Here is a 21,911-nt window from a genome sequence, read left to right on the forward strand (position 1 = left end):
CTTAAGGTTCATTATAGCAGTCAAATATGATGGGAATTTTGAAGGTAAATACTGTTTCCTCTCCAACAATCTGATTTATTTTATTCACTTCAAAATAAAAACATTTATCCATCATCAGTCTCCACTTTTCAAAATAAAACAGCCATCACAATGAACTATCATCAATTCTGGATTACTAATTAGTTGTGAGTTTGTTGAAGTGTTGGTGTTTTATCTTTCCTGAGAGGTGGAGAAAATGGAAAGGAAGTTGGAAATGTTGTGGTAACTAACGTTGAACAAATTATGTGCATGAAAGTTCAACTTGACATAGCACACTTGAACCCAAATATGAATTTGTTGGCGTTATTGTTATATATTACTGAGGACATTATTTTGGACACTACATTTATTTTTGGCTTCACATGTTGTTAACCTACAGTTTTAGTTAAATCGTCATACTTTTTCATTCAACAAAGTTATTAAACAGGCAAGAAAAACATCTTAGATTAACAGCAGAAATCTGTGAAAGTAGATCATATATATATGAATGAGACCTGTGTCAACAATATATATGCATATATATGTTGTTTCTGCTTTGAACTTCTGAATATCACAGGCAGCGTGGTAACATTATTACAAACGTGTTGTGTGACCGAATGATTTACCTGAGATTTTGCATTGAAGAGAATTATGAAGACAGCAACTGAACTTACAATCATTCAGCTTGGTGGAATCAGCAGCTGAAACTTGCTTTGAAACAGCAACTGATTTCTATAGCTTTGCAAGTGTTTAACTAAGTAGGACTGCAAAACATTTCATGATTCCAGTTTCATTCAGATAAGAAGTCAAGTCGCATGAGGCTTTTATACAGTTTCAGGTGTAGAGTTCCCTGTCAAGTTACAGACAGCATTTCTCGACCTATGACATATAATAGGGTTGAAAGGGACTTTGAATGATGGAATTACTTGACTTTGTACTTTCGGTTTTTAATTAAAATCAAATGGCATAAAATAGATGTCTGGTTGACATCCTTTATGTTTTTGGTTTGCCGGACATCTGAGACAATGCTGAAATCTGATCTGAAGAATATCATTGTTGTTAAACTTTAGACGATGTGCGTTCATAAGACAAGGCCAGTAACGGAGCATATTAATAAAGTGAAATGGTTTCACATGTGATTGTTGACTGGAAGTGGAATTAACCCCACTCTGCATCAGTTGCCTGATGGAATATCCATCTCTTTTAAAACACAAGATAATTCATATTCTATATTAATTGACAAAGTTCACATGAAACTAACATGTCAGAGTTCCTTCTCCAAGAAAGAGATTCTCAAAAATATTTTCAGTTAAATATTTAGTTTCAGCTAGCAGTGTAGCATCACTCCAAAAGTTATGGGTTTAACCTCTACTTAAATTTAAATATATAATCCAGCCTGACCCTCCAGTGTGGAACTGAGGTATTGCTGCACGATTGGAGCTGCTGCCTTCCTGATGAAGTGTTAAGCGGAGACCCCCATCTGCCATCTTAAGACTGACATAAAACTTGCCAAGGCACTGTTTGAAAAAGAGCAGAAGGATTTTGAGAAACATTCATCCCCCCCTAGCCAGATTCGCTAAAAACGAATTACCTGGGTCTTAGTTTCATTAGTCTATGAGGAACCTTGCTGTGAACAATTTGGCTGTTGTGTTTTCCTATTACAGGGATGGTGAAACTACAAACGTATTTCACTGGCTGTGAAATGTTTTGGGACACACTGGGGTTAGCAAAGGTGCTGCATTAAATGAATGTTCATTTTTTCTAATTGGCCATTCCCTACTCCCAAGCCACAAACATCATAAAAGTAGTCCTTTGAAAGGTGTTTACTCAAGATTTATACTCTGTTTATACCTTGCATAATAATATAATTTCACCAAGATTACAACATATCTTTTGGGAAATATAAACAAGGAATAAATGATTTTTTTTCCCCTCCCTTTATCCTTATTTCCCTACCATAACCTCACCGAGTACTCAAGCCCTTTGCCAAACAATTTCAATCTAGAATGATTAGCAGGATGTCCTTAAAAACATATCAGGAATGTCTACCTAACTTCTACTCCATGCTGTGGAGGAAGAATTGTCCTCTACTTCGATGAATACTGGCTAATGATCAGGAATGTAGCACAGGAAAGGTTTAGAAAATAACTCCTTGCACCGAAAAAGTGACTGGAGTTTTCACAAACTTCTTCAACCTCCCACTGCTATAGTCCAAGGTCTCCACTTGCTTTAAAAGTAAATCCGTAATACTGATGCCAAGGACAAGCAAGGTCTTTGGTACCTCAAAGACTACCTTAACGTACTTCCTTAATTCTATTTTATCTCATTGCTATGCATTGCTACGCAGATATCAGTTTGCACTTCCAGCAGCTTGTGATATAAACTTTGAAGATTGCCTATCTGTTGTGATGAAGTGCTTCAAGAAATTGGTTATGATGCAAATCAATTCCTGCCCTAATAATAATCTGATCCCACTTCAATTAATCTAACAAAACAGAAGATCGACAGCGGATGCGATCTTACTGGCCCTCTACTCTGCGCTGGACCAATTGGGCAACAGGAACATATAGATCAGGCTGTTGTTCATCGACTACAGCTCATTGTTCAACATTGTCATCCTTCTAAACTCTAGTACTGGGTCTCTGTTCTTCCCTGTACAACTAGATTTGATGACTTCCTCATAGGCAATCTTCAAAGTTTATATCACAAGCTGCTGGAAGTGCAAACTGATATCTGCGTAGCAATGCATAGCAATGAGATAAAATAGAATTAAGGAAGTACGTTGAATTTTGAATTTTGCAAAAATGTCACAAAGAATAATTCATTCTCTGAAGGAATCCCATTTCAGCTATTCCTTTTCTCTACCAAATAGATTGATTGGCATTGCTCTATCAACAAATACGTAATTAAAATGGTATTTAAGGTATTAATTACAAAAAATTGACTTTCTGCTACAAATTTAGTAATGCAGATTTATCATGCAAATTAAGCTTAAAAAGAAACAGAGGCATTAAAATTGCGATCCATTTGAGTAAAGAAAATTGAATTGCATAAATGCACACTCTGGAGAGTTGCATCGTGCGGGCATTCTTCAATCCCCTGAATTTGCTGGGTAATTTTCAATGAAATTGCGAGTGTAATTACATGAAGCTTCTCCCAACAAAATATGCGCATCAATCCCTGTGAATGCAGTTTAGCATCTCTGATTGCACAGCACAACCAACAAAGCTTATTAGGATTCGTGTCTCAATTAATTGCATTTATTGAAAGTAAACAGGCTTAAAACTTCAAAAGTAATTAAACGTCGTCAATGTGTCTTGCAAAGCATTTGTGAGTCCAGTATTTTGTAAGCCATCTCAAATTGTCATTCAAATACGATTAAAACAAACCCATTTGTTGTAGGGAATGCAAGAGGTTTTAAGGAAATCTTACATGAATTCGGAATGATACTTTTTTTTAAATTTAAAGAAATACATTTTAGCTTGCTTGTGGTGAACATGCAAAACTATCATCCACCATTTGAACTGAATGGGGTCAAACCTTGAATACAAACAGCATCCATGAATATTTAGGAAATAGGTGAAGGATCATTTAACATTTGAAGGAAAACTACGTTCATTTTATTAGATTGATCTCTTACATTTGCTAATGGAAATATGTATCGTGGTGTTCTTTTTTCTAACAACAATTTCTCAAATCTTCCTCTATAGTTTGAAGGCTGTAATAAGGCATTTTCAAGACTTGAAAATCTCAAGATTCACCTACGAAGTCATACAGGGGAAAAGCCTTACCTATGTCAACATCCAGGCTGTCAGAAAGCCTTTAGCAACTCAAGTGACCGTGCCAAGCACCAGAGAACACATCTAGACACGGTAAGAATCTCTTGGTTAAGAAATAAGTCAATCGATACTATATTCTCAGTAGCAATAATTTAGTTCAAAAATAATTACATCAACCCACTTCTGCTTTTTAATTTATTTAATCACCAGCCTTTCATAATCACAATTCTGCAATGTAAAATGCAGCAGTACTGACACAAGCTAGGCCCTGAAAATTGTTAGATTTATTATAATTTTTGTTACTTATAGACCAAGAAATCACATAGATATAACATAATTTCATTGTTTTTAATGATTTTTAAATATTACAGGAATTAAATTTATGATAAATGATAGTAATTTGAATATTTTAGCATTATTTGCAGTAAAAAAAAATTGCTAATAATCTGCTGTTATGAGGATCTGAACTTATTCAAATAAATATTATTTACTTGTTTACTTTTGACTTTTCTCATGGGTTGAATGCAGTTAAAGCATGTATTGATTTATCATGTTTATTCTTTGTTAGTGAAAGAATCCAATTACTTAATTCATTTTGTGCATCACAGCTTTGTATTTTTGGATCATTGGAAATTTTTGTCACCCACTCTTTTGAAATAAAGGTGTTAATACACATGTTAAAATAGTGTGAACTGTGAGGAAGATGCTATGAGGTTGTAGGGTGACGGACAGGTTGTGTGAGTGGGCGGTTGCATGGCAGATGCAGTTTAATGTGGATAAGTGTGAGGTTATCCACTTTGGTGGTAAGAATAGGAAGGCAGAGTATTATCTGAATGGTGTCAAGTTAGGAACAGGGGACGTACAACGAGATCTGGGTGTCCTAGTGCATCAGTCACTGAAAGGAAGCATGCAGGTACAGCAGGCAGTGAAGAAAGCCAATGGAATGTTGGCCTTCATAACAAGAGGAGTTGAGTATAGGAGCAAAGAGGTCCTTCTGCAGTTGTACAGGGCCCTAGTGAGACCGCACCTGTGCAGTTTTGGTCTCCAAATTTGAGGAAGGATATTCTTGCTATTGAGGGCGTGCAGCGTAGGTTTACTAGGTTAATTCCCGGAATGGCGGGACTATCATATGTTGAAAGACTGGAGCGACTAGGCTTGTATACACTGGAATTTAGAAGGATGAGAGGAGATCTTATCGAAACGTATAAGATTATTAAGGGGTTGGACACGTTAGAGGCAGGAAACACGTTCCCAATGTTGGGGGAGTCCAGAACAGGGGGCCACAGTTTAAGAATAAGGGGTAGGCCATTTAGAACTGAGATGAGGAAAACCTTTTTCAGTCAGAGAGTTGTGAATCTGTGGAATTCTCTGCCTCAGAAGGCAGTGGAGGCCAATTCTCTGAATGCATTCAAGAGAGAGTTAGATAGAGCTCTCAAGGATAGCGGAGTCAGGGGGTATGGGGAGAAGGCAGGAACGGGGTACTGATTGAGAATGATCAGCCATCATCACATTCAATGGCGGTGCTGGCTCGAAGGGCCGAATGGCCTCCTCCTGCACCTATTGTCTATTGTCTATTGTCTATAAAATAGTGTATTGAAATCAGCAAAATATACCAGGCAAAAAATACTAAGGGGTTACAAACAGAGTCACAGAGTATAAGAATGAGGAAATCCTGATTATACTTCATTATAAAATTGGTCTCAGTCACAAATGGAATATTCTGTTCAGTTCTGGATGGTATGGAGAGGTGCTGAAGAGATTTCAGGGTTGAAGCATTTTGGGAATGTGGGCAGTTTGCAGAAGCTCTTGCAATCCTCCGTAGTACAGAAGAGGTAGTACAGAAGATCTGATGGAAGCATTTAAAAACATGAAGCGCATAGATAGAGTAAGTAGGGAGTAACGGTTCCCATGGCTGGAGGACTTAAGATCATGGGGACCAAGAAAGAAAATGATCATCAAAAGAACCAAACCTGATAAGGAGGCAAAATCATTTCCCTCAGTAAATGGTTCCTCTCTGGGACAACAGAGGAAGCAGATTCAATTATTTTCTTCTAAAAAACAGATTCAATTGTTGTGTTCAAATTAAAAAAAATCTAGGGTCATTGCTCTTACATAGAGCCAGTCGAGCTTGAATGGCCAAATGAACTCCTATGTAACTATTATGTAATTCTGTGTTAGCATAAAATCTAATGGCCATGATCCTTTTCGAAGATGTAGAATTATTTTTAATTTGAGATACTCCTTCAGCATTATGGAAATTTCTGTTGAAAAAAATTCAGATCTGATTGCATAATATCCAATACAAATCTTAGTCTCTTTGTTAATGTTAGCATTTCTGGTTTTAGTAATAATTAAGACACAGGAATATAAGAGGTAGTTTATGGCTTCTGGCCTTACCCTTGTCAATCAGGTGTATGTTTAGAACCTACTCGAACCATTTTCATCTCCTTTGTGTAAAGTTTTGTGCAGATCAACATAAAATCTGGTGATTTTTGACTTGTTGGCTCCATTGGGGGATATGTGTGAGATAATTCTAGAAGCTCCAAAGAACAAAAAGGGAGCTCTACTGTGCAGTTGCTGCTGGGTGCCAGTGGAATTAATTGTATGTCGGTAAAAATCAAAACAGCCCTTTCAGCGCAACCATTCCATTTTATCTAATAGTCTAATCATATCCTTTTGCTTCGTCTTTCTGTCCAATCCAATCTTGAAAACCGATGTGGATTCTACATCAACTACCAACTCTAAAATTGAATTCCTCAGCTTCAGAATTCTCTCTGGAAAGAAATTTCCATTTAACACCTTTACAAATATCTTCCATTTAATTTTGTGTGTGGGATCCCTGATAACAAAACTATCAGGCATTTTTTTTAAAATCTACTATTCTGTCCAAGCAGTTCTTTCATAATCTGCATTGTTCAAACAAGAACAGAAGTTTTCAGGTCTTTCTTTAAATGCTTTCCTAATTATCCAAAAATTAAGGGAGTTCAGCACAATATTATGAATAGGTGGAGAATCATCATTCTTGTGGGGATATGTTAAGTCCTTGGAGAGGGTGAAGAGAACATTCAATAGAATTATTTAAATTATAATGAATGTATCATGTGGAAATGCTAGAAAAGTTAGAATAGCTCGCAAAGTGGGTATGCTTAAAGGGAGACTTAATGGTGGTGTTGAAAAATACAGAAAATGTGGGTATTGTGAATAAGGAGAAACTGGTTCCACCAGCAGAGAAGTAAATCGAGAAGACATATTTGTAACATTCATAAAACAACCATGGGTGCATGCAGCAATTTGTTATGAATCAGAATGTACTGTTTAAAAGTAGAGTAAGCAGATACAATATCGATTAGAGTATAGACTTGAAAAGGCTTAGTCCAGAAAAATGAGATTAACGTAAACGGACAAAAAGGTCAGCATGACGGGCCAAAAGGCCCATTCTATGTTATACAAGTCCATAATCCTATGAAATATCACAGTTCTGAAGGAATAGAATGATAGGAAGATATAATCGAAAGGCTCCTACACTGTGTTGGCCTTAAATATCTCTACCCTTAATAAATAAATGCAATTGATCTAATTTAGAGTATTCTCCTTGGGCACCTCTTGCCCAGAGTTACTCCTTAAATTGTATTTGTACCATTTGATAACTGTAGTTGTTCGATGAGTTAAACAAAATTGTTTGGAAGAAAAATCATCACATTCTGAACCTTCAATATGCACCAGAACTAATTCCTTACCTCTGCCTTTGTTTTCTCTCTTTCTTAGCAGATTTAATTTTTCTCATAATGATCTGATACTATACATGGACCTTTCTGCTGTTTCTTGAACTGAGACCCTAAATGCTTTCTGTTGCTAATCGTTTCTGACTATGCTGCAGTCTCATGGGCTGAAATAATTGTAAGTATATAATTACAATAATTACAGAAGTCAGCTGCAAGTTTTTCATTGAAAAATAAAAGTCACAAAGATGGTAAAGTTACAAAAGAACAGGATTTAGTGAATTCTTAATGACGCATTTAGTTTGGTAGTCATTTTATTCTGATCAATGGTTTGCATGCAGCCACACGAGGTACATTGTTATATTATGCACAATTGGAAAATAGGTTGTCTGTCAATGATCTTTGACCTCGACTTGAGATCTTGCATGTCTCACTCCAATGTATGTCTGGCAGGTAAAGTTGATTAGTCTGAGATCAGACCAGAGTACAGTACAGGAGAATGCTCCTGGTCAGCTCTTATGAAGAATCTCCACTTCAAACTAATGTTCACAGTACTAAAGCTGTTGCTGTTTTTTCTTTTGCTTTAGAAACCATATGCATGTCAAATCCCTGGCTGTACAAAACGGTATACTGACCCAAGCTCCCTCAGAAAGCACGTGAAGGCACATTCTACAAAAGAGCAGCAGGCTAGAAAGAAGGTGAGTTAATCAGTGGGGTTCGAAAAAGAGAATGATGTTGACATGGTAAAATAAAATGTATGCTGATTCTCTTGTTATAGTTGAAATCAAGTTCTTATTTTAGACACTAATTGCAAACCCTCAGTCTGAACTTTCTGTAATAAGGGAAGAAGAAATTCCACATAGATTCCAGTAAGCTTATTTTATTACTTAAATTAGTATATAACCTTATTTAAAAAATGCTGGTCAGAGAAAGAATTTAGTGCAAGAAAGATAATTCATTCCAGATTTCCAATCCTTCAAAACAAGTAAAGGACAAAAGAAATGCCTGTGGATTTTTTACCTGTGATTATTTAAGCAAAATAGTAATTTATTTTTATTGCTGTAATATCATGAAGAATTTTTAAATCTAAATTCCTTCAGAGGTGTTTCAAATTGAAAGAAAGCTAATTTTTAGAATGTGCGAGATTGAATAGTATACCATGCACAAATTGGTTGGTAATTTCACTTCTTAATATGGGATTAAATCAAACAGACCGAGTTCTATCATTGACCCATGCAAGTGCAAATGATTTGTGCTGAGGCTGTGGAGAAATGACATACTTATTCATAGTTTATGAATTCCATGATTTATGAAAGAGTTACTTTGATGAATAACATTGCAGTCATACAGTACAGAAACAGGTCCTTCCACCCACCATGATAATACTGATCATCAAGTAACCACCTATGCTAATCCCATTTATCAGCACTAGGCCTCTGGCCTTCTATGCCTTGGCGATTAAAGTGCTCATCAGACCACTTTTTACAGTGGTCTCCCATGACCACCGTAGCATTACATGTAGTGTAAATGTACAGATACTTCACAAGTAGTGGGAAAACTTTGTGATCTAGAACTCAGAATCTCAGTCAGAAGGACCTAAGTACTTATTGTATGAGATAACTAAATATTATTTAATTAACAATTAACTCTAAAATTAAGATGATAAATATATCCAAATGTACCCTGTCAGAATACTCAACAATTTAAAGACGTTCATGATGAGTCTTGCAGGGTGCATGTGGAAAGGGTGTATCTTTGTGAGAGAATCTCTGGAAGTAGGGAGCACTGTCTCAAATTAAGAGATCACCCATTTAAGGTAGAGATGAGGCATTTTCTCTCACTTTTGCACCTTTCTTTGTCAAAGGCTAGTGGAAGCAAAATATTTTTTTAGGCTTGCACCTTGAAAAATATTTTTTAAGGCAGATTCTGAAAAGCTAGGAAGTGAAAGGTTACACAAAAAACCAAATGACCTGCTCCTGCCCCTATTTTGTATGTAAGTGATAGTGGTGGCTGTGCTTGGTCAAGATGGTAGTGAGAGGCAGAATAGTCACCATTGTTTGGATGCTGATGTGGTGGTGCTGGGGAATCTCAACTAGATATAGTTTACAATGTGGTGACAATGGACTTTCCTCTGACTCACCAGGGGCTTGTAAACAAGGTTTAAAGAGCTGATGGGTGTTGGAGATTTTACGTTTGTAAATCCATAGGAATTGCATAATCTAGCCATAATTTCCTCCATACGCCATTAGTTGTTGCATGTGTTATATTACCCTAAGAGGAACAAATATCGTCCAAGAGCATCTTGTTATTATCTCCCCAAAACATCTGTCTCAACAGAAACATTGGTGCAAGAAGATCGCTATCAAAGTAATTCACCGATGATTGCCAGGTTTTGTCCCACCCCTACCTCCTTTATCAGTTTTCTTATCAGTCTAAAGAAGGGTCCCAACACAAAACATTGTCTGTCCATTTCTCTCCACAGATGCTGCCAGACTCACTGAGTTCCTCCAGTATTCAGTTTCTGCTCAAGATTCCATATTTAGGTGCATTTTGTGCTGTAGCAATAAAAGCTTCTTAAATTAAGGATGCAAATTATAAAGGGTCAAAGGCACGAGTGCAAACATTTATTGAAAAGCATTTGTAAATCAAGGAACGTTGTGGTTGATATAGCATTTCTGAGCTGGGAGGGCTTATAAATCAGTCAGATTTCCACTGATTGTTCCAGATCCAGTGACATTTGGTGGAATGTAGATGTGAGTTATAATTCATTTCTCCCAATCCATATCCAAATAGCCTTCCTATTATCAAACAAATGTTAAAGAACTGGATGGCCGTTATTGCACATGAATTCTAAATCTAGCATAAATCAGATGAGAAGAAAATCACAAATAGGAAAAAATATATTTTACTGACATTTTAATGGGACGTCATGGCTATAGTTGGCTCCAAGGGTATAGTTAAATTCAAGTTGAATTTAATTATCATATGCACAAGTATGGTGAGGTACAGGTACAATGAAAATCTTGCCTACAGCAGCATCACAGGCACATAGACCCTGACAAAACACATAAAAAATGTAAATAAATAATACATAAATCCTAAATAAATTCTATAAAAACTGAAAAGAAAAAAACTGTCATGCTTTGTCCTGCCCCTGTTTGACCTTTGAGCTTTCTTTCGTCCCATTCCTGCAATCAGTCTGAAGAAGGGTCGCATCCTGAAGCTATTTGTGTTCTCTCGGGATGACCCGCCTGAGTTACTCCAGCATTTTGTGTCCTTCCTTGGTAAACTAGCATTTGCAGTTCCTTGTTTCTACAGTTCTCAACACATGTCTGGTTGGTCCAATAACTTAACATGCACTGGTTGGGCACATGCATTATGTGGAAGAATGCAAACTGGAGCAAATGTAAATGGTCACATCCTGCATTATAAGAACCAGGATCAAAAACTCCACACATATCCACTTTCCTTTAGAAATTTGAAATAGGGAATTTCACTTAAATATTCACTTTTCTAGGATGCTCTCAATATGCATATAATTGTGAAAGTTGCTTTGTATTCAGGCACTGACGCATTGTACATTGGCCATATTAAAATATGCTCTTTTTTGTTAATTAATGGTTTCAATGTCATCTAAAAATCTATTTATGCCACCTGACAACATCAATACATCGTGTGTGGATTAGAAACACTGGATAACTTCTGAAGTGTTCAGTTAATAGTTCATTTCAGTACAGACAGAATTGACCATTTAAAATCCTTTGAACCAACTCTGTCAAGATGCAAAGCTCCCAAGACATCTTTCTTTTAGTTGAAAACTCCGGTTTCACTTTGGCATGAACTAGCATTCCCCACTAATAACAATAAAAACTGAAGAAACAATAAATTGTCTTAAAACTGAATTATGACTTTAATTAAACATGAATGCTGGCATGAGGTCAAACAAGCTTATACAAAAATGTGCAAGTTATAAAATAAAAATAACCATAAAAATTCCAAGGTGATAAAGACTCAATGAAACAGTGGTGTAGCAGTAGGATTCCAGCTTCCTGCAATGGATAAAAAATCTTGCCTGTCACACCCTGTTAGTCATGCATTCGTGTGTTTTTTTGTGGTGAGTTTACAAATCCTCTTTTCAACAGACGTGGGCTTGAAAATATCTTTAAAAATCACACTTGCCATTATTTACCCTAGTGGTTTGCAGTTAATAGCTATGATTCTCAGAATTATTACGCAAGAAGAGTCAATTGTCCATTGTTGAGTCAAGACACCATTTATGTTACAAAAGATAAACACAAAATGCTGGAGTAACTCAGCGGGGATAGGCAGCATCTCTGGAGGGAAAGAATCTCTCCAGAGATGCTGCCTGTCCCGCTGAGTTACTCAAGCATTTTGTGTCTATCTTCGGTTTAAACGAGCATCTGCAGTTCCTTCCTACACATTTATGTTACAAAGATGCTTTTCAAATTACCAAGATTAATTTTAGATAAATATCAGGAAAGATTTCTCAAAATAGCAATAGCAATAGCAAAAAAATGTGTGGCGGTCACTTGGAAAGATCATAATGAAATAAGAATTGCAAGATGGTATGCAGAAATGCGTAGTTGTATCCCATTAGAAAAAGCTACTTATAATCTGAGAGATAAATATGATTTCTTTTTGAAACTTTGGAACCCATTCACTTTAAAACTAGGATTAAGAATTGGAAATATTTAATTTCAGGATTGTTTTGATACCCCTAAAAAGAATTTAATAAGAAATTAGCCGGAAGTGTTTCCTTCTTGTCTCCAGGTTCCCTTCTTTCTTCTTTCTTTCTTTCTTTCCTTTTTTTAATTTTTTTATTTCTTTATCTTTCTTCTTCTCCTTTTTCCTCTTTTTTTCTAACTGGGGGGTGGGGGGAGGGGGGTTGTGGGTGGGGAGATAATACAGAACAATACAGGTATAATCGAATTTAAATGTATAATCGAATTTATAATGTAGGTACCATCGCGTACTATGAGTTCATACATGTATTTGTTTTGTTAAAATTTAATTTAAAAAAAGATGCTTTTCAAATTACTTGCCAAAATGTAATTTTGAAGAACACGTTTCACTATCGAGTAAATCTGAGGTGTTTCTGTTGTTGCACTGTTGGATAAGTTTTCCAATTAACATTGATGGGAAAATAAATCAAAATGTGTATATTCTTACCAATAAATGTAGAATACTGAGTATCCACGGCAATATTTTATTTTAATGAGCCATTTTTTTAATGGAGTCAGCCAACAGCAATTTAATTATCAAAAATATAAAAATGGTTATGGGCAGAAGAAATAATGGGATTTAATAGGACTTTGCTGAAGTCATGGTGCAGTTTTATCGGACTTCGGGTAGGCCACATTTGGAATAATACATGCAGTTCTGGTTGCCCATTACAGGAATGATGTGAAGGGGGCAGAGGTGGTTTACCAGAATGTTGCTTGGATTATGGAGTATTAACTACAGGAAGAGGTTGGACAGACTTGGATTGTTTTCTCTGGAATGCCGGAGGTTGCAGGGAGACCTGATAGGAGTATATAAAATTATGAGAGGCATAGATAGGGTAGACATTCAGAAATCATTTTCCCAGATGGAAAAATCAAATACTGGAGAGCATAGTTTAACATGAGAGGGGCAAATTTTAAATGAGATGTGCAGTGCAGGTTTTTGCACAGAGGGTGGTGAGTGTCTGGAACATGCTGTCAGATGTGGTGGTTGAGGCAGATACAATAGTGGAATTTAAGAAACTTTCGGATAGGCATTTAGATATGCAGAGAATGGAGTTATGTGGATTATCTGCTGGCAGATAAGAGGAAGTTTTAGCATTATGTTAGGCACAGATGTTGTGGGTTGAAGAACCTGTTCTTGTGCTGTACAGTTCTATATTCCATGTTCTAACAGAAACATCAAATGTATTGAAAGAAAATCTATTTGACTCTAGTAATTCTGCATGTGTGTAAATGCTAACTAAAAAACAGTAAACCTGAATAAAGATTGGTGTCAAATTTTCCCCCACCATGTTCTGTAACACCTCAGTAAGTTACCATCTTGCAAAAACTCAACTTTTCCTTTATTTGAGAAGAATCTTAGAAGTAAGTTAGAAATAATCATTTCTCTCTGCTTTCACATCACTGTTTTCCAAAGCATTTTGATTCAGAATGAAATACTTTGGCAAGCATAAGTAGAGGAATAGTATCAATTCAAGTCATTTGTTTACTCCTAAATTCTACTTATAGACATTGCTGACATCATTCATTTGTATATGTGAATGCATGTCAGTGATTATGTGTGAGACCATAAGCAAAGACATGCATTAGAAGGAATTACATTTCACGATCATGTTAGTTTCATTTTTGCAACAAAACATCCTGAAGCATTTACTGAGACATCTAAAATAAATGCTTTGGGCATATCAAAAAAAATCATTTAGACAAAGCAATTCATTGCCATATAATTTGAAACTATATTTTTAAATGAGTATTAGTTATTTACAGTTCATTAGCATATGAACTGACTGCACCTTAGCATCAAATTGTCAGTCTAACAACTTAATATTCACAGTAGAAACTCATTGAAAAGATTTTCTACTTATCATGTTTTAGAACATTATTCACTGGACTACCAGTAGCTATAATTCTACAAAGTCTTGAAATTTTGCTCCATGAATTTGTATGTACAGTATATCTCTTGTGGGCGAGGAATCTGAATATAGAGAACATCAGTTTTTATTATGGCCAGATTTTATACAACATTATGTAATGCTGCAGATATTGAAAATTACAAATAACCCCTTTCTGTGTTTAATTTCTCCTGTGTCCTATTTTTAACTTATCAGACTCCATGGAATTTTTTTTAAAGTTTTTAACCCAGTTATTGAAATTGCACCGGTGACTGGATTAAAAATGAACCAAATTACCAAATTAGGGAGAAAAGCATGTAAAATAATGAAGCCCAGTGATGCTTTTTTTTGCAGAAAATTAGTGCATTCATATTGATTCCTTTGTATATCCGGTGAAATAATTATGGATTATACTTTAAACTGGGAAATTGAAATAATTACGATGTGGTTAAGCTTCCATCTCCAACTTTAATAGCAAGGCCATAGTTGTTCCCTAACTTCATTTAAGAAAGAAGGTGCCTATGTTTTTTAAAAGGAAATAATTTGCAAGTTTGCTGTATGACCTAATAGGACTCGAGAAATTGTTTCTTTTATAATTATTAAAGCTAAATTCCTGCCAGTAGAATTTTCTTTTCTTAACTGTTTAAAATATGTTCTCCCACAGTACACAATCTTTGCCGTCCAAAGTTAATTTTTCTCCTTTCTTTCCTCATGGAGGAAATAGGTAACTATTTAATCCTGTGGTGCATGATCAGTAAAATGAAAGCTCATAACAAGAAAATGATCTCATTATATTTTATTGCCTTCTGTGCCTTTTTGTTCCTTGCTTCATACAATGGTACATAATTGTCGATGTTGAAGATAAACAAAATTGTGCATAACATAAGGAAAAATCTTGAATTTGTTGTACTGTGTCTACATCTGAAGAAGATATTTATAAACATTCCTAAAGGTAATTTAAAATATTTTATGAATGTGTAAAGAGGCACATGAAAAGGCTGAGGGTCACTGAACAGAGCAAATGGTATCTAGGATACATTCCACGCAAAAATGCAATGAAGAGTAAGTGTTTTAATCCTTAAACCCTAATCTGCCCTTCTTCCTGTCAGGAATGAAATATAAATCTGGCACCATGGTGTGAAGCAATTTTTATTGAAAAGGATGTTTGCAAAAGAGGATTAGTAATGGGCAAAGTGTTCAAGGAATTTAATCACACAATTTGTTGTAAAACTTTTCAAGCAATGAGTGACCAATTCTTTTTAGTGCAGCCAAGAAAAAAAACAACAAAAAACACTTTGAAAGGGATTTAGCTGACAATAAACTAAATGCAATAGTGGACAGTTTTAAAATTTGTGCAAAAGCTAATATCAGAGGCAGGAAAGACAGCCAGTAAGGATTGCACTTCATTAAATTTTAAACCTCAATGCAGTGAATTACGCTGTGCTAGCGATCTATTTTTATAATTCTAGTGTTAACATTAATTGTTAAATCAGATGTAATGGAGAATCAATAAGCAGCAGCTAATTCTTTTCAAGACTCATACATTTTGTGTGGCCAACTGTTTATACTTTCAGCCCTGTCAAGCTAATGGCAACTTCCTTCTCTGGTTAAACTGAATGCTATGATCAGTGACAAAAAAACAACAAAGACTTTGTCTTTAAAAAAGTTCCAGACTAAATAGCGGTGTTATGTAAAGCAGGTACCCAATCTGAGTTTGTTTTTCATGTGGTGGATGCTACATTGTGAACAATACATTGGTCCATTAAATTGGAAGTGCAAGTAATTCGATTGGCCTGGAAGAGGTTTTTCCGTTCCTGGATAATGAGAAGGGATAAGATAAAAGGGCCTGTAGTTCACAGAAAGGAGCGTATTGGGTGACCATGAACTATCAGTTGCTTGTCACTTTAATTCTCCATCTAACTCTCATCCTGACCTGTCTGTCAATGCCCTTTTATACTCTTCCATTTAGCTGGAAAATACCTATTCTTCTTCTGACTTGGCACATTGCAACCTTCAGAATTCAGTATTGAATTCAACCTTTGCAGATAATCAACCTTTCCGGTTGTATATCCCATATTTCCAACATTCAGTTTTCCATGTCTTGCCTTTGCCGATATTGCAGATTTGATATACCTCCAGTTACGGAGAAGGATAGGACTGAGTCATGAATCAAGGTCCTAAATTGAGGCAAAGTTGATTTTTCAGAGCACGAGGTGTGAACCTACAGAGGTCAATTAGGGGCGTCTGCTTGCAGGTAAGGGGAGGGCTGTCTCGTTGGAGGCTTTCAAAAGTGACATAGCAAAACTGGAGGACTGCATGTTCCTGTTAAGGTGAAGGGTAAGGCCATTAAGTTTAGAGAATCCTAGTTGACAAGAGATGATGAAGTTCTGGCCAGGAAAAAGAAGGAGGCATGTATCAGATTTAGGCATTCGGGATTAAGTGAATCTTTCCACGAATATAAGTGTAGGACCACACCTAAGAAAGCAATCAGGAGCACAAAAAGAGAACATGAAATGGAGAAGGAAAGGGTAAACGCCACCCGTTCCTTCTCTCCAGAGATGCTGCCTGTCCCGCTGAGTTACTCCAGCATTTTGTGTCTATCTTCGGTTTAAACCAACATCTGCAGTTCCTTCCTACGCATGAAGTGGAGCTGGTAAAGGAAAAGCCCAAAAGATTCCACAGGTATATGAATAGATCCCTTTAAAGATCAGCATGTCGAATTACAAGAGGCGATATCAAATGAATACTCTTCACCATTTTTCATATCATATCATATCATATATATACAGCCGGAAACAGGCCTTTTCGGCCCACCAAGTCCGTGCTGCCCAGCATACATTAACACTATCCGAGGAGAAGATCACAGAAGCTCGGGAATTGAAGCATAAAAGTTGTAATGTCTTAGATCAAATACAAATTGCCAAATAATAGATATTGGCAGCTTAAAGGACATTAAGGTGGATAAGTCCCCAGGGCCTGACCCAGTACATCTTTGGATGTTGTGGGAAGCTAGGTGGGAAATTGTGGATGCCCTTACAGCAATTTTTCCATCATATTTGGTCACAGGTGAAGTTCCGGGAGACTGGAGATTGGTGATTTATTTTAGAAGGACAGCAAGGACAAGCCAGAGAACTACAAGCTGATGCGACTGACATTAATCATGGGAAGACTGTTGGATGGATTCTTTGGAATGGATCTATCAGCATTTAAATAGGCACAGACAGATTAGGGAAAGTCACAATGGCTTTGTATGTGGAAAACCATGTCTCACAAAATTGATAAGAGATTTTTGCAGAGGTCACCAAGAGGATTGATTTTTTAGATTTAGATTTAGAGATACAGCGCAGAAACAGTCCCTTCGGCCCACCGGGTCCGCGCCGCCCAGCGATCCCCGCACATTAACATTATCCTACACACACGAGGGACAATTTTTACAATTTGCCCAGCCAATTAACCTACATACCTGTACGTCTTTGGAGTGTGGGAGGAAAACGAAGATCTCGGAGAAAACCCACGCAGGTCACGGGGAGAACGTACAAACTCCATACAGACGGCGCCCGTAGTCAGGATCGAACCTGAGTCTCCGGCGCTGCATTCGCTGTAAGGCAGCAGCTCTACCGCTGCGCCACCGTGGCAGGGCAGTGGACATTGTCTATGCAGTCTTTTGTAAGTGCTTTGACAAGGTCCTGCGTTATAGGCTTGTCTGAAGGTGAACTAGCCAGTTGGATTCAAAATTGACTTGGGAGAAAGAGTCAAAGGATAGTTGTGGGGGGGGGTTGCTTTTCTGATTGGAGGTTTGTGAGCAGTGATTTGGCACAGGAGCCAGTGCTGGGTCCACTGTTGTATGTGCATAGATACATAGATACATAGACAATAGGCGCAGGAGTAGGCCATTCAGCCCTTTGAACCGGCACCGCCATTCAATGTGATCATGGCTGATCATCCACAATCAGTACCCCGTTCCTGCCTTCTCCCCATACCCCTTGATTCCGCTAGCCCTGAGCTCTATCTTACTCACTTTTGAATGCATCCAATGAATCGGCCTCCGCTGCCTTCTGAGGCAGAGAATTCCATAAATTCACAACTCTCTGTGTGAAAAAGTTTTTCTTCATCTCAGTTCTAAATGGCCTACCCCTTATTCTTAAACCGTGCCCCCCTAGTTGTGGACTCCACCAACATCGGGAACATGTTTCCTGCATCTAGCGTGTCCAATTCCTTAATAATTTTATATGTTTTTTTAAGATCCCCTCTCATCCTTCTAAATCCCAGTGAATACAAGTCCAGTCGCTCCATTCTTTCATCATATGACAGTCCCGCCATCCCGGGAATTAACCTTGTGAACCTATGCTGCACTCCCTCAATAGCAAGAATGTCCTTCCTCAAATTAGGAGACCATAACGGCACACAATACTCCAGGTGTGGTCTCACCAGGGTCCTGTACAACTGCAGAAGGACCTCTTTGCTCCTCTCGTTATGAAGGCCAACATGCCATTAGCTTTCTTCACTGCCTGTTGTACCTGTATGCTTACTTTCAGTGACTACATTGTGATCTACATTAACGATTTGAATAGCAATGTAGTTAAAATTATCTGTAAATATGCATGTTTCCAAAATTGGCAGCATAGTGAATAGTGAACATGGATATCTAAATTTACAACAAGATCTAAATCATTAAGTTGGAGAGGGTGCAAAAGAGATTCACTTGTGTAACATATTCATACATATTCATGTTTTATGTTAATGAGTTGGCATTCAATATAAGCAGGGAATGCTGGGTAATAAAAACACATGTGATACCGGCAACTAATGTGTGAATCTAGTTCTTAATTCTGCCCTCGGGAATATAACAAAATTGGCGACGAGGATGGGTTGCATAGGATTTGAGACTGAGGTTTTTTTCGTGTCGAGTTCTTCAAGCTAGTATAGCCTTTGTACTGCTAAGATTTAAGTGAATTGCTGTAACTTTGGAACCTTTCTCGAACGCGCACTACGCGACAGATTTGTTTGTGGTCTTGTGGATGAACAAATTAAGGCCAAACTCATGAACACTCCAGATCTTACATTCGAGAAAGCATGCAAGATTGCTACCACAATGGAGATGGCATCAAAGAATGCTCGCGAGGTTCGTCCACCACAGACTGCAGTGGCCGTTTACAGTCACAAAGCAGTGCCTATGGCCAACCCAAAAGGCGCTAAACCAAAACCAAAGTTTGGTGGGGAGCCGAGTTCAGCCAGTTGTTATCGTTGCAACGGTAATCACTCATCCCAATTTTGTCCGTTCAAAACGGCCAAGTGCTATAACTACCAGAAGAAAGGCCATATCGTCTCAGCATGTCGGGCCAAGCTTAAAGAAGGAAACAAACAACCTGCGGGAAACAAGCGACAACACCAGAAAGGAGTTCACAACTTGGAGATGAACCCAGATGGAAATTAACTTGGGTTGTACACCATTTATGCAACCGACATCGATAAGCCTACAACCTGCCAAGGCAAGAACTTTCGAACAAAACTATTGATTAATGAACAGTTAATCGATATGTGTATTGACATGGCAGCAGATTGTTTGGTCATGTGTAAAGACCTGTACGAAACAAAGTTCCCACAGACACCATTGTCTGAGAGTAAGGTTAAGCTGAGAACCTACTCGGGCGAAGTTTTGGAGACATGCGGACAAATGAACTGTAAAATTCAGCATAATGGTCAGTCAGTAACACCGCACATCATAATAGCCAGCTACAGAAATAAACCAACCTTCCTTGGAAAGGATTGGCTGAGTAGAATAAAGTTAGACTGGAAGAACATTTTCAGCATCGATTTGTCCAAATCACGTCTTGAAAACGTCATAAGCAAACATGCAGAAATATTTGCTGACATTTACATGGGAATAACGGGGTATTCTGCACACATTCAACTTCAGCAAGATGTGAGACATGTGTATTGTTGACCAAGACCTATACCATATGCGCTAAAGCAACAAGTGGTAACAATGACTGGTATTTGAGGAAAGATTGGAAAGACTGGGCTTGTGTTCACTGGAGTTTAGAAGGATGAGAGGGGATCTTATAGAGACGTATAAAATTATAAAAGGACTGGACAAGCTAGATGCAGGAAAAATGTTCCTAATGTTGGGGGAGTCCAGAACCAGGGGCCACAGTCTAAGAATAAAGGGGAGGCCATTTAAAACTGAGGAGAGAAGAAACTTTTTCACCCAGAGAGTTGTGAATTTGTGGAATTCTGCCACAGAGGGCAGTGGAGGCCAATTCACTGGATGAATTTAAAAGAGAGTTAGATGGAGCTCTTGGGGCATGGAATCAAGGAATGTGGGGAGAAGGCAGGCACGGATTACTGATTGTGGATGATCAGCCATGATCACAATAAATGGCGGTGCTGGCTCGAAGTGCCAAATGGCCTCCTCCTATGTTTTCTTTGTTTCTACATTCATGCTGAACACAGTATTTCTTCCCAATGATAATACTTTGATTAAAAATTATTTTGCCCACTTCCTCCATTAGATCATTTTATCCTTAAAAGGAAAACATTTTTTCTTATGTGGAAATATTTGAATACAAATGCCTGTTGTGTTGTCAATGGATAAAATCATTTCAGCAATAATGAATACTTCATAATAACTTGAGATATAAATTTATCGATGAAGAAGTATGTATTATTTTCGAATAAAGTGTACTTCTTTTCTACTCAGACTGAGGTTGAAAATCTCTAAGCCTTGCTCTGAGTATTACCAACAGGTAACAAATTCCCAGCATATTTTATTCCCATGGCCTCAAAATTACATAGTAATTACACAATATCCAGGGTTATTAGTCATTAAAATAAAGTAACATTCCATGATTTCCAGGTTTGTACAACATAGAAACATAATGAATAACTTTGGTATCTAAATCATCAAAAATAATAACCTAATAAAACAGGGAGTTGGTTTTAGTTCTGAATCATCAGGAAATTGATTTTTCATTAAATTTAATTGGGAAATAAAAATGTAATCTGCTATCCAAATTGGACACAAACTCTAATTTGTACTTTAATTCTAAAAATTATATTTTAAGTAAAACTTTTTATCCAAAATATTTCTAAAAAGAAACATTAAACTAAAACCAAATAATTTTAAGCAAATAATTTGCCTTACATCTCGCTTTCTAATTCAAAGCCCAACAATCCTAATTGAAAAGGTTTTGGCTCCTGCACCATCTAACCTGCAGCAGCATCCAAGAAGCTATTTCTGGGAAAGATGCTTGTAAATCTCAGAAAGGCCAGTCACTGCTCTTACCTCCCATGTGGAGACCAGTGGTGGAGTATCCTGACAGAATCTGTCAATCAGCATGAAAGTTCATTTTATGCGAGTGTATGTGCAGACATTCTCAACTTTAAGCAGTAAATAATGTCACTATTTCTGTTCCCACTGACATTAATCAATGAGATAGATCACATCAAGTCTCTGAAAACTCATAAAATTATGCTCTGTGGATGCCAATGCCAAATGCCACTTGTTAGAAACAATTTATACATAAAGTTCAGAAGGAGGAAATATAAGCTGCAGGAAATGTTGAACAATTTGCATTTGATTTATTCATAAAAATAAACTAGCGTTTTTGCAGCCATATCTCTTGCATCAACACCTCGGTCAGTTTACATCACAAGGAAAATAGACGGGGAAAAGAGTCAACTTTCTTGCATCCTTAATCATTTCACAGAAGAACTTCTGCTAAGAATATTGAGATAGTAAAATATTGAAGCTAGAAG

At 37.1% G+C, this 21,911-nt stretch overlaps 1 protein-coding gene across 2 annotated transcripts in view; it reads left to right on the top strand.

Moving 5' to 3' along the window:
• The window catches only part of glis3 (GLIS family zinc finger 3), a 377,909-nt gene that overhangs the window by 249,978 nt on the left and 106,020 nt on the right, over window positions 1-21,911 (top strand). Inside the window, exons 5-7 of one of the 2 annotated variants that reach the window (XR_013547051.1) lie at window positions 3,729-3,890; window positions 7,563-7,694; window positions 8,104-8,214. Coding sequence is in view for 1 of the 2 variants with exons in the window: in XM_078396063.1 (XP_078252189.1) it covers window positions 3,729-3,890; window positions 8,104-8,214 (273 nt within the window). In the remaining variant the exon portion in view is untranslated. The remainder of the gene's footprint in view (window positions 1-3,728; window positions 3,891-7,562; window positions 7,695-8,103; window positions 8,215-21,911) is intronic. The other variant, XM_078396063.1, reaches the window with a different exon arrangement.

Source organism: Rhinoraja longicauda, chromosome 3 (genome assembly GCF_053455715.1).
Source record: "Rhinoraja longicauda isolate Sanriku21f chromosome 3, sRhiLon1.1, whole genome shotgun sequence".
Classification (NCBI taxonomy): Eukaryota; Metazoa; Chordata; class Chondrichthyes; order Rajiformes; family Arhynchobatidae; genus Rhinoraja; species Rhinoraja longicauda.